The following is a 13,678-nucleotide window of genomic DNA, read 5'->3' as shown; positions in this document are numbered from 1 at the left end:
GCCCTGAACGCACTGGTGTGCTCTCTTGTCGTTCCTTTGTTCAGTGCACTCGGTGCGTTGTCGTTAGAAAATCCAGTGCGCTGCGCACCGGGTGTGGCGAGTGCCCGCACTGAGCGACCCTACCCTGAAGCTGGGGTCGTCCGGTGTGAATGCGTCACAGCTGTGGTCGTTCGTAAATAAGGCACACTGAACTCACTCTGTGACGTCACCGCCCACCACACTCAACAAACTGACCACATTCCCGGTGCGCATTTCCGAACGCACCCATAGACACCTGGCCTGACGGAGATCTGTGCTCTGCATTACACCCCTTTCTGTGAAATTGTTTGTTTAGAAATGAATTAGGCACTGGCTGGTAAGGTATTATAGAATAAATAAAGCATGGAGCTTTAGCTTTACTGATTCATGTAAGTGCCTTTACAATTGTTATATTATGCACCTTTTATTACATTTGGATGCATAACAGGGTTATGATAACCCTGATTCTCTAAGCAACACACATCGAAACTCTATCTTAATCGTGTGTGTGTGTGTGCGCGAGAGAGAGACAGTGTGATTGAATTAAATGTACAATATTAGTATGCATGGAATGAATACATTTATTTAACAAAATCACTCCCACATATGAACAGTAAAAGTCACATAGCCTATAATAGACCATACAGTTTTCAGTTCAATGGTTTCTGATATTACCGTGTATATTATGTGCAGTAGGTCTGTGCGATTACTGTTACCTTGTGACTGGAATATTATTTTCTGTGCCATCTTGTATATAAAATGTTTCAATAAACTGTTTTTTTATTGAACAATTAACATTCAGCATGCCTTTCATTTGTATTCAATTCAATTTTACATACAAATTTGTCTTATGACGGAAATCGAGTAGGCTATTAGTATTATTATTGCCCGAAATATCGATGCACGGGGGTAATGAGGTTAAATGTGCTGTATATTAATATACAGTAATGTATGATGATCAGGCAGGCAGTTCTCAGACCCGCCCATTCGCCGCTGCTCTGCTGTCTGCCTGAGCTGGTCAGGTGTTCGGTTATTCAGCGACAGAAACTTTACCTCTGGGACATTGAGATTATTTTCGTGGTGACACAGACACACAGCCAGCACCATGCTCAGACGGATCCTCCAGATGGTGAGTCTTTCTTGGATGAAAGGGGCAGTTTGTTTATGAAACCAACTCGCTTTCCATGCGAAAAGGGGCCTACCGTACTAGTCTGACTCGGGGCGCACGTTTTGTCACGCGGCGTGGCACGGCTGCGACTTTTCCACCCGTAGTGTTTGTGTGTCAAAAGAAAAGCTCCACCACGTTGTCTGATCGATGACGACGTATCGAGTGCTCCTTTACTGCGACCCCAGAGCTATGTGATGTTAGCTAGCAATGACTGACATGGATGAGGGTGCTTCCCCTTGCCTGCCACCGCTGCTGTTATTAATAACTACCAGTTAATGAACAAATACATGTATTTTATTGGCCAGCCTATGTGGTTATAATGTTTGTATTTTACAGTGTGGTTGTGTGTAATTCATTGCCATGTTCGCTTGCTAACGTTGACATTAACGTTAGCCATACAGGCTAGAATACGTTTACCAAGGATTTGTCAGTGACGTCACGTCACTCGTCACAACAAGTAGCGGAAGTGTTTGAACCGTGCTGTTAAAAGTTAATTGACGTATGCATATTGTTAATGACTTCTCCTTAATCCCAGCTGGAGAAAAATAAATAATAATAATAAAAGCGCCCAGGTCTTCCGATTGTGACGTCACTTATTTATCCATTGTAGATATAAGGACTACCCAAGGCTTTAATAAATAAATAAATACATAAACGGACTACAGGTTGGTTGTTGGTGGTTTTAACCCTGGCTTTAAACTATACTGTGTTAACCTTTTCACCCAGGCATCCCTGTTTTGGGCATGAAACATCTAGACTAGAGTTTAAAAATAATAATAATGAAATAATGCCAGCTCGAATACAAGCCCATTGTGGGCTTGATTGTTTCAATAGGCAAAGCAAAGTTCTTTGTTTACTCAGGGAAGTGGACTAAGCTCGAGATGCTTGTTTACAGCCACACCCTGCTCATAGAACATTTCATGGTAGGGGTTCAATGCCTTGCTCAAGGGCACGGTGGTAATTTTAACGTGCCGGTCCGGGGATTCGAACTGGCGACCTTCCGGTATCAAGACCGCTCCGCAAACCGTTCGGCCACCGCTGCCCCACCGCGGCCTTTATGATGTTATGTTAGTTCAGATTAATTATTAACCATTGCTTTTATAGCAGCTGTTATTTTGAGTGTCCTGCTCACATGACTTCTCCCAGAACCAAGCAGCCCAGCTACTGCTAGCAAATGACTAAAATAATGTTACTTTATAATGGATCTTGTACAAGAACTGGAAGATGACTCTCCCTTGAGTTTAGATTAGAAACCACAGCCAGGATATTGTATCAGTGATGGGTAGGCGAGGCCACACAAATGTATACAACTCGCCCTATTCATTGTAATGACTATGAGAGCTGCTCCACAAAGTGTCTTTTGATAACACAGCTTACAAGACTTGGCTGTCTTGTAGAAACTGTAGCTTGGAGTGAGAGACTGAGGTCTTTTACACGATAATTCCTAATGGAACAGCCTTCTCTGTAGGACACTTAGGACAGGACTACAAACAGCCAGTGTAGTATTATTCTTTTGAGTGCAGGCAGGGTCAAAGTGTGTTTCGTGAAGTGAAGGCCTCTCTTCTAATGGGCGGTGATTCCCTACTTTACATTGTCCTCAGATGACATTGCTCAAAGTACGTGTAGGCCAAACAGATACGGATTACTTACTTCCCTAACCTCTTACCACACAAAATGCTGACCTAATGATTCATTAATGAGATGTCAGGCATCAGCAGTCAGAGACATCAAATATTTTGATGATTGGATATTTTCATCAGTCTAACCCCTTTCATGACGACGAGTGGCCCGGAAGATAATTTCCCATTCATTTTTCCCATAGACGTTTCAGAAAGTATTTATTTAAAGACCTGTAAGCCTCGGACAAAGCCAACTCGGATGGTGACAAATCATGACAATAAACAAAACATTTTGGACCGAACAAATAATTAGTAGAAAAACAACAAAAAAAGTGTTTTTTTTTCTTCTTTATAATTTTTTGTTCGGCCAAAACAAATGTGTTTATTGTCATGAGTTGTCCATTCGAGTTGGCTTTGTCCAAGGCTTACAGGTCTTTAAATAAATACTTTCTGAAACGTCTATAGGAAAAATTTATTTGAAACTCGTCGGGGCGGGACTGCGACGCTCTATAGCCCTACACTTTGTGCGGATGATCTCCACACAAAAAAAAACAATTTGTTTAATTATCTGGTATCAAAGGTTGGATTAGCAATAGTTTGAAGTACTTCACATTGGAGCTGCGTTTTTAATAATACATTATGTTATGAGAGAGAGAGAGAACATGGTTTCAATGGGAGAATACGACATTCCTCTTCGGTAGATGTTTGTTTATGTTTGAGAAATAGGAACCAAGACTTTATTACATCCCCATGGCAGGAATGTGATTGTTGAAGACTTGCTTTAATGTTTGTCTATCCCTAATTCCTAGCTCCCTAACATCACAAACAAACAGTTTCAATTTGTATCCAGAGGGCAAAGTCAGACTAATGTGGAAGTGGAATTCATATGAACTTTTCAAGGTTCACGTGTGATGTGCTTTGGCCAAGATATAGAAAACTTTCTTGTGAGTCTCTTAAAAAAAAGTCTTAACACTGACAAGACTTAACACCGATTGATTCTTGGTGTGTGTGCGACCTCTTCACCTCTTTGGCCAAGATATTAAATTTGGCCAAAAAAGTCCAATCTAGTTGATACATTTAAGTAATTTGTTCCAAAGTCTTTCACTCCCCAGACTAATCCTTTGTTTATCTTCTCTATGTCCTCTAGACTCCTGGGAAAGCAGGGACTCAGAATTCAGAGTCAGACCAGCCGCCCAGTGCAGACCTCAACAATGACCAGACCTCTGAGGTAACTGGACAATTAGTTCTCTGGGTGAAAGCTTGTAGCATCGTTCTAACTTGAATTGCTACCGCACATTTGTTTTTTTCTTTGCGTCGCTAAATTATGGCAATAGTCTTTTGAAGCTGTCTGCTTACGTAAATATGGGATATCCTGACAAAGTAAAACATGTAATGCTTGGTCCTAATGATTGTTATTCTGTATGCAGGGCTTCATCTGTCCTCAGTGCATGAAGTCTCACAACTCTGCTGAGGAGTTGTTCAAACATTACGAGTTGTTCCATGACACAGGCGATATGCCCACCAATGTGGGCCCCAGTCGGTAAAAAACTCACGTTTAACATACTCATTGTTTATCAAGTGTATTGTTATTATTGATTGATTATTTATCTCAGTCAGCACCATAGTAAGATCTCTCTGTGCACTCGTGCTGTCTTGTGTAATCGAGTATATTCCTTTAACTTGCAAATGTGTCTCCTTGTTGTAGGGGAGACCTCATAATGTTGAGGCAAGAAGTTCAGGACTTGCATGTCTCACTCAAGGTATGATCATGAATTTATGGACAGATTGGTTGAATACTTTATTAACCGTTTGCAAATAGTACAGTGGTACGATTTTACAACGGTGCAAATAATGACAAAGGATGACACAAAAGCTCTGAGGGCTTGTTTCAATTGTGGTCCTGTGTGATCCACAAACTGTGTTTATTTAAAAACCAGTCTACAATGCATTTTGTGTGTGCATGTGTTTGTAATATACAGTATATGTGTATGTGTCTCTTCCCTATTTTAGGAAGAAAAATGGTTTTCTGGAGAGCTAAAGAAAGAGTTAGACAAAGTGCAAGGACAACTGAAGCAAGTAATTCATTTAAGTTGCTAAACAACTATAAAGTAATCACAGTCACTCTTCTGAGAAATGCCTGAGAAAAACTGCCATGATTTACAAATGTGGAAGGAGTTGCAGAATATGAAACTACAGTTTATTTAAGATGTGATTTATGGATGCCAATCTTGTTTCTTCTGTCACCAGTACGGATGATACTGTACATGTCAATGTGTCTCTCTCTCTTTCACTCCTTTGAATTCTTAGGGAGACGGACAGACGGGCACAGAGGATTTAGGTGAGCAGAGTAGAAAAGTACATTTAAAAAATAAGATTCCATCATGATCTTCAGTTACTAAAGCTGCAGTGCTCATTTCTCGTCAGTCCTAGAGAAGAAACTGAATGAGGCGGAGACTGAGAAATTCAACATCAAACAGATGAAAGACCTGTATGAGCAAAAGGCTGCCCAGCTGGCCACAGAGATTGTGGGTAAGGTTGGGGCAAGCAAGCCAGGAGACCGGGGGTCTCTGTGCTGCTTTTGTAAATTACTCAACCCAGATTTGTGTTGCACATAATATGTCTTGTATCAGTTGTTTTTGAGGGCGCTAGCCCCTCATATGGTTTAATGTTTGTCTTGTCTAGACAAACATTAAAAGCGCCATTGACAATGGACAGAGTTTAATGTTTGTTTTGTCACTAACACAAACATTAAATGCCATTAACAATGAAAGGAGTTTAATGTTTGTTTTGTCTGTCACTGAGCAAATCGGCATATTATGTTGTGTTATGATATCACGATGATGTAAGATGATAAGGGTTTACCAACCCTTATTACTTACCCTTACTTCACACGGGTGTGATTTTTCCACTTACGTTTGAATTTTGAATGTTGTACTGTGATAACACTTTTATATTGCTGTTCTCTTTTAAATACGGATGGGTAAATTTCCTTTTTGATTCGATTTCTTGGTATTAAAGCTGCTTTGGTTGTTTGATCGGGATGTTATTAATAAGGCCTGAATGTGTGGTCGAACCCAACAGACATTAAGTCACGCTATGATGAGGAGAAGAGCCTACGGGAGGCCGCTGACCAGAGGTTGACCAAACTGACCCAAGAGTTGCAGACGGCAAAACAGGGCAATGAGAGACTTCACACAGAACTGGTACAATGCACACTCAGTTTGCAATTTTAGTTTATTCTTACTAGGCTTCGCACATACAGTACTTTGTTGTTTGTTATTTGACATATTTCTCAATAATGTGCTTTCCAGTTTGAATGAGACACACTGAACTGAATCCATGAACTGAAACCATGAAATCAGTTTGGCTTTCAGCTGCTTTCTGGAGAATAGCCTCCCACCCCCCAAGTGAACCTTTCACTGTTGTTATGGAAACCTGTGTAACAGAACTTCTTCCAAAGAATTTGAATGAAGTGAATTATAAAGTAGTCTGTACAGACTGAGCACTATGATTTAGACAAGTTTTGTACACACTTTTTCACCATGATACCCGGCCGTCTCTGATACAGGCCTAATGCTTCTTGGTTGAACTAGTTTAGCAAAATTGGTTGGTGGCTTGTGGCCAAGGAGCGTTAACCCTTCTAATATGCTTTCATAAGGGGCCTCTTTCCCTTCATCTTTACCCCTGATGTTAACCAAAACGGAATGTCTTTGCACTGCCCCCTAGCTGCAGCGGCCGGGAGTGGAGGACGTGGAGGTTCTGCAGAAGGAGCTGGTGCAAGTGCAGACACTGATGGACTGCACAACACGTGAGAAGGAGGAAGAGTCGGAGCGCCTCAGACACCACTATGAGGAGCTGCAGAGTAATTACACTACCTCAGAGGTGAGGGGAACCATGGAGATGCTGGCTCTGCCCTTTACGCTGTTGTTTGTGTTTAATAATGGCTCTTCTAATACTTTCCCCAGAACGACACCAGAACTGGTGCAGTACTAAGTTCCGACACGTGTTTTGGTCTGACGGTCATTAGACCGACAACCTACCTCTATCCCTAACCTAACCATAACCGCAAGCACTGGAGCAGTGAACGTTTGAGCGGTAGTCCGACCATTGTTCCCGAATATCGGACTAATGACTCGTACACACTGCACGATATTTTCTCCGATTATGCTGTCGGGGACCATTTTTCGCCGACTGGACATCCTACAGTATGAACTAGGTTGCGACCGCACACCGAGAAGGCCTGTATTATAGCTAATGAGAGCACAGGACAGCTGTGCTCACTGACTCTGTCTGTCTGTCGACTGTATCGATAGATGATCAGAATAGATGATCAAATATATAACCTTTATTCCTTGAGTCCCTGTGTCATACATATTGGTAGCTATATTAGCCCAATGTTGCCGTCTATAAAACCAACGCATTTCACTTGAGTAATGTTGATAAAACCGCATCGGAATCAACAGTGCAGAGGTGTGTGTGTGTGTGTGTGTGTGTGTGTGTGTGTGTGTGTGTGTGTGTGTGTGTGTGTGTGTGTGTGTGTGTGTGTGTGTGTGTGTGTGTGTGTGTGTGTGTGTGTGTGTGTGTGTGTGTGTGTAATCCTCATATTTGTATAAAGGCAAACACACAGACAAACTTAGATTTATACATGCCAAATGTCTGTACAATTATAGCATACTGATATATAGAATGTGTATACTTTAGGTTCTTTACCCTTCTGTGCTGAATTATTTACTTAGGTCCCACATTCTACATTGACTCACCTGCAAAAAAGACCTCAAGTTTCAAATTATAATAAAATAGATAAGATTATTTATTTTTTTAATCTTGAGGCCTAGTTTCCAATTCTGACATGTCTGCCCTGCATAATTCTATCCTATTTCCTGCATTATTGATACCTGGCCTGAAGACTTTTGGAGGAAATAGGCGTGATAATTTGTACGGTTCCATCCATCAGCTCCAGGCTCTAAATTTCTTTTCCTGCACCATCCCTCCATCTCATCCCACGTCAGGAGAATATCACATTCCAACACCCCAAGAAGCTGCAGGCGTCCATTTTTGTGGCTCATACTGACTGGCCTTTTTATTTTATTTTTTAAAGATATCTTTTGGGGCTTTTTATGCCTTTATTGATAGGTGTACAGTAGAGAGAGATGGGGGGGGACGGGGGAAACGACACACGACACACAGCAAAGGTTGTCGGGATCGGGACTCGAACCTGTGACACCCTGTCAGGCTGGATTGCCACTTGCCAGCCTACTGAGCCTAGGTGCCCAGACGGCTATGCCAGCTGTCGGGCCATACTGACTGGCTTTTAATTCCTTAACAGCATTAAGAGATAATTAACAATACTGACCAGGCTCTCTGCAGTCAGAATTATTTTATACCTAACCTTGGCATTCAGTACTGAATGTTAGACCACTGTGTACAGTGCTGCAATGGTCATTTTGCTTCTGGATCGCCACTCTGATTATTTTATACCACCGCCAACTTCGCCAAGGCACTTTGACTTATTTGTTTCTGAGGTTTCACCATTTCTGGCGACAAACACAATGTGTGTGCTATCTCTCTCTATTAATGAATTGCCATCTGGTTGTTTGTAGTCCCTCAGAGAGGGATTATAGAGGTTTGTAACTCCTATGCTCCTCAGACAACCTTTATTCAAAACTTTCCATGGTACGTTGCTGCCAGATTGTGGATTGATTGATTGATTCAGTCATACACAATGTTCACATTGGTGTCATCTGTTGGAAAAGCTTGGAGGGACCATAAGGAACTTAATGTTTGTTTATTTTCTCTGCAATTATATCATTTTGTTCTTACAACTTACAAAAGTAAGCTGTAGCCTTAAGGCCTATTCATAGTCCAGTTTTCGGTGATGAGGTGACCACCGCTATCACCGAAAACTACAACATGGCGTCACTGAGCCGCGGTGAAGAGCTAACCACCGCTCTCCCCAGCTCTTCTCTCTGTTTTTACTCACCACTTTCGGTGGTCACCGAGACTCGCTCCGGGCAATGTGATTGGTCTAGAAGCTATGTTGTGCTAGCCTGGTTAATAAACCAGACCGAATCAGCCGTTGGCAAAAAAAAGTTGCCTACCAGCGGATTACGGTCTGGCGAGGCTCAGTAGCACGCCTCTTTCCTACAGCAGAGAACAGGTCGGACCAATCGGGACACGGTATGCAATATAGGCGGGCTTTGGTACAGTGACGTTCAATGCTTGAGACCTTTGACTGACAGTAGCTCTGACCAATTGCGTCGAAGAGAAAATGTTCCCCGGGAAATGAAATCCAAGTGGAGCCAGCCCAGACTGATATACCGCGACAGTGTTGTGTGATATTAGTCTGGCTTATTAGCCAGGCTAATGTTGTGCTGGCTATAGTTATACTTTATAATAGTTGCAACTTCTCCCAAAACACCACGGAGCATAGCACTGTCCTCCTGGCTGTGACGTGTTTGTTTGTGTGTGTCTGGGGATGAGGAACGGGGACTTGGGGAGGCGGGGTTCGCAGACTCGCAGTATAGCCAGCACAACGCGAGTAGCTCCCCCCGCCTCCCCGTTCATATTTTGCCACATGCACAGTTGCGCACAAACACGTCACGGCCAGGACGACACAGGACAGCACTGCCTGGCTTTTATTTGCTTGGTAAAAAAACAGACGTAAAAACAAAGAGAGAACAAACAAATTAATTTTAGAGACAGCATCAGCGATATAAATAGAATAGGAAAGAAACGGAAAAGGACCAGAAAGTAATAGAATAGAGGCAGATAGGCAGTAGAGAGTAAGCAGAGGGAAAACAATGGACAAATTTGAGGAAGTGTTGGAGATATGAGCACGGTGATGGACTTTGAGCACCTTCACCAAAACCACCGTTCTGGTGAAGCACCTCTTCACTTAAATCTGGACTATGAATAGGGCTTTATACATCACTGACTGTTTACATAATGAAGACACACCAGTCTCCACAATGTGGACACAACCCTCCTCCCCTGCTTAATGCTGACATAGCAAGATGATGTGCATATTTGGTTCTGGTTTTTGGATAATAATCAAATGAACCAATCAGCATCTTGCTCTGTGTAGCAGTGTCTGTCTGGCCTCTTTTGTTGTGATTCACCTGTGTACCTGTCTCTTTCTCCCCGCCCCCCCCCCCCCCCTCTCATCCACTCTGCACCTTTCCCTCTTCCGCACTTGCTCGTTCTCGAAGATTCGTAAACTGGAGGTAAAACTTCTTGTTTCACGTTGGCCCCAGACTTGAACATAGGGCTGCATCTATTGATTATTTTCTTAGAGATTATTATTATATCGATAACCTTTTTTGATAAATTGAGTGAATTGGCGCAAACAACTTTGAATAGTTTTATTTGTATAATCGACTAAACGGATACCACATAAGCCACATTTTATACTTTTAACTACAATGGTGTCGTGCAAGAGAGCTGCAGGTTTACAGGCAGGCGGTAATACATGTTTGGATTGTTTTTACATCTTATTAGTGATGCCATAGTCCTAGTGCGTAATTGTGCAGTTTAATTTTTTGACCATTTACCCTTCTGAATCACCTGTATTGTTGCTGTTAACAGATGACCATATCCCAACTGAAGGCTGAGCTGGAGAAGGGTCCCCAAGAAGCAGCCGTCTATACACAGCAGATCCACCAACTACAGAGCAACCTGAACAACTTGACACAACAAAGCCAGGTAGTGCGCACAGTCCACACACAGATACACAGTAAAATCCCGACTGATAATTTAACTCTGATCAAATGTAACCATGGAAAGCATGGTCCAGTTGGGGCAATTTGTACACGCTCACAGTTGGAAATGGATAAATCAACGTTGAAGATTTGACTGTGCACTACTAAACAGTTATGCACAGATATTTCAGTCATTTGACAGGTTTACAGGGGTGAGCACACATTGTAACTGACAACATGCCTACCAAGGCATCTGCCTGCCAACAACAAAAGCTAGGCGGTGTAATTTAAATTTACACCGCTTAACGAGCGTCACCAGCTGCGCTTAACCCATTTAGACCGGCTGCCAAGGCCACGTTACTTTCCCTTTAAGACTGGCTGCTGCGGCAGTCTTATTTTATCTCTGGAGTGGGGAATGTGTGAACGTCAGAAAGACCTCAGGTTTTAGGTGTCTTTCATAAAACTGCGAAGGCCTCGGGTCTAAATGCGTAAACTGCGGAACATGGCAGCCTCCTTTCTATAAACCATCCTCCTTCGCTCTGCATCGTTCCATCACAATGCGCCCCCTGTCATCAGGCTGCATGAGTTTGTGTTGGCAACGCTGATATGTTGACAAAAATCACACGCGCGTCTATAATTAAACCCAGCAGGAGTGGGGATCTCTGCCGTGCAGCCGGTGTCACTTGGGATGAAATATGATCACAGGTAACTGCACCAATAAACTACAGCGCGAATTGACAGTTTGCTGTGTGGACTGCCAGCTAGAGATGAAGTCCTCTCGTGGCAGGCGTGTGTCCATGTCACACTGTGCTCTAAGCCAAGTAGGTGTCTGGATGAGAAGAGAGGGATTTATGGACCTGATACCCCCCAACAGTGTGCCCTGAGACTTGATCCACGTCCCTCATCACTGGATGAATAGAGACGAGACCGGAAAGGGGAGAAGGCTAAGGAGGATAAAGAGGAGATAAGGGAACCACATAGAGGATCATTTCTAAGAACAGCCAGGTGAACAGCCAACGGGGGTTTCGTTGAATCCCAAAGACAGGATTAGAGATGAATAACCGAGCAGAACAACGTGGCGGCGACATGGGGAGAGCTAGACGGTGAGCAAGGGCATGAGGAGGAGAGGGCTGGACATAACAGCACAAAGCCTCCAGAGAGAGGGATTGTGGGATGGTCATAAATGAGAGCCAGCTGCTATGTGACTTTGGGCAAAGCAGGTTTACCGTGACACTCCCTACTTAGCAGAGCGAAGCACCATTAACAGCATTTTGTACTTCATCACCCAGCTGGCAAATTTACTGTATGGAGGGGCCATGCAATGTATACATAACCCTGGTATTCCAAGTGCCTTGTCGTAAAATCTGTCATTAGCAAAGTCACATTAGCAATGTCACTTCACTCTATTTTGAAATGTGTTCTTAAAGAGTTTTTATTTTTTACTGAAGACGATTGTGTGTGTGACAAACTGTGACATAGGGTGCTTTCACTCTCTTGCAGCTCCTATCACATTTTGCTTGGGTTCTAGATTGGACGATGAAAAGAGAGAGGAGGGCTGATGTGCAACACAGGTGTTGAGCTGATCTCAGACTCAGAACATTGGTGCTTATTTGACTGAGCCACCTGAGCACTTTGAACGTTGTGCTGAATCTATTAACCATTTCCAGGATTCGTACCGTAGACATTATCAAGACGACATCAGACAGTGGAAAGAAGAATAACTTGCAGCCATTTCTATATGATTTTCACATGCCATCATCCTAACTTGACGCTATCTCGTGCTCATGCCTTTTTCACAGAGCCTGTCAGAAAAGCTATCCCGCGAGGAGAAGGAACACCACGAATTAGAGGAGCGCCTGGGGCTGGAGCTGACTGCCAAGAAGGAAGTGCAAGCAAGTCTGCATCAGAGGGAGATGGAGATACAGGAGCTGCAGGCCAGGGCCGCAGGGGCCGAGGCCTCCCTGCAGAGGGCGCGGGAGGACCTCGGAGAGAGGGCCGAGGATGTGGCGAAACTGAAGAGGGAGGTCACAGAACTTGAGGTGAAGCATGGGGAACTGAAGGCAGAGAGGAAACAGCTGCAGCAGCAAAGAGAGGATAAGCAGAGCCAAGGAGCCCAGCAGCAGAGCGAGATCAGTCAGGTACACCTCAAATTAAATAATATACATGATGTATTTGACTAAAGCACTTAATTGGATGTAGTACTAACTATAGCTGTTCACTGTTTAATGCAAGGTTGGAGATGGGTTTATATTAAAATAAAAAATAAATGATCGATTAGTGTTTACTTTTTTACAATTAACCAAACAATCGAGAAGCACAGGTGTTTAAATGTATATTTTTATACATCAACGAACCAATGCAAAAAATATACGTAATTGATTTTTGATAAGCAAAATGGACCCTTTGGCTACATTATTTTGTATACTCTCAGAGTGAAAATAACAGTAATAAAAGTCTAACTCATGTTGATTAGGTTCTGTAAAACAAACGGTGCCAACACAAACATTAAACGCCATTAACAATAAAGAGACAATATGACGTAATGAGTTACATTATGAAGTAAATTTTCCCTTCATTGTAAATGGCAATTACAAAACAAACATTGAACTAAAGACAAACATTAAACCTGTGTATAGGCCCTCAAAAACTACTCGGCTGAGAAATGAAAGGGACATTTCATGCTTTTGTCCATGCCCATGTGAAGTCTGATGGCGTTCTCCCCTGTCTGGCATTCTCCCCTGACTGCAGGGAAGATCATAGGGGTAAGACAACTCCCCTCTCTGCAGTCTATGTATGAGCAGGCTACACTAAGACAGGCTCAAAACATTGTCGGTGATGTTACCCATGTTTTAAATGAAGAGTTTGTACTCTGGTAGAAGGTACAAAGAACCAAGTGGAAGGATCAGGTTTAAAAAAATAATTTGTACCAGTGTCAACAGATGGTGGAGTGAACGGAACACTGCCCCCCCCCACCCCCCTCCCAGTGAGCTGTGGCGTTCCACAAGGAAGCATACTAGGGCCTTTACTGTTCCTAATATATGTTAACGACATGACATCAGCTTGTGACTGCAACTTGTTCCTGTTTGCAGACAGGAACAAGCTGCAGGTTGAAAAGACCCTCAGCTCTGAGCTCGGTAGAATCTGCACCTAGCTCGCTGATAAACTATCTTTACACC

The 13,678-nt window shown here is 42.9% G+C and overlaps 1 protein-coding gene across 1 annotated transcript in view; it reads left to right on the top strand.

Moving 5' to 3' along the window:
* Window positions 1-1,002: 1,002 nt before the first annotated feature.
* eea1 (early endosome antigen 1) overlaps window positions 1,003-13,678 on the top strand; it is a 33,702-nt gene continuing 21,026 nt past the window's right edge. Inside the window, exons 1-11 of the mRNA XM_079501833.1 lie at window positions 1,003-1,147; window positions 3,953-4,033; window positions 4,233-4,345; window positions 4,511-4,565; window positions 4,816-4,881; window positions 5,113-5,143; window positions 5,230-5,334; window positions 5,887-6,008; window positions 6,532-6,687; window positions 10,390-10,506; window positions 12,302-12,640. Of these exons, the coding sequence (XP_079357959.1) occupies window positions 1,124-1,147; window positions 3,953-4,033; window positions 4,233-4,345; window positions 4,511-4,565; window positions 4,816-4,881; window positions 5,113-5,143; window positions 5,230-5,334; window positions 5,887-6,008; window positions 6,532-6,687; window positions 10,390-10,506; window positions 12,302-12,640 (1,209 nt within the window). The 5' untranslated portion in view covers window positions 1,003-1,123. The remainder of the gene's footprint in view (window positions 1,148-3,952; window positions 4,034-4,232; window positions 4,346-4,510; window positions 4,566-4,815; window positions 4,882-5,112; window positions 5,144-5,229; window positions 5,335-5,886; window positions 6,009-6,531; window positions 6,688-10,389; window positions 10,507-12,301; window positions 12,641-13,678) is intronic.

This window comes from Electrona antarctica (genome assembly GCF_951216825.1).
Source record: "Electrona antarctica genome assembly, chromosome: 5".
NCBI classification, from domain to species: Eukaryota; Metazoa; Chordata; class Actinopteri; order Myctophiformes; family Myctophidae; genus Electrona; species Electrona antarctica.
Note: the sequence above shows the minus strand (reverse complement) of the source record. Positions and strands in the feature narration are given on the sequence as shown.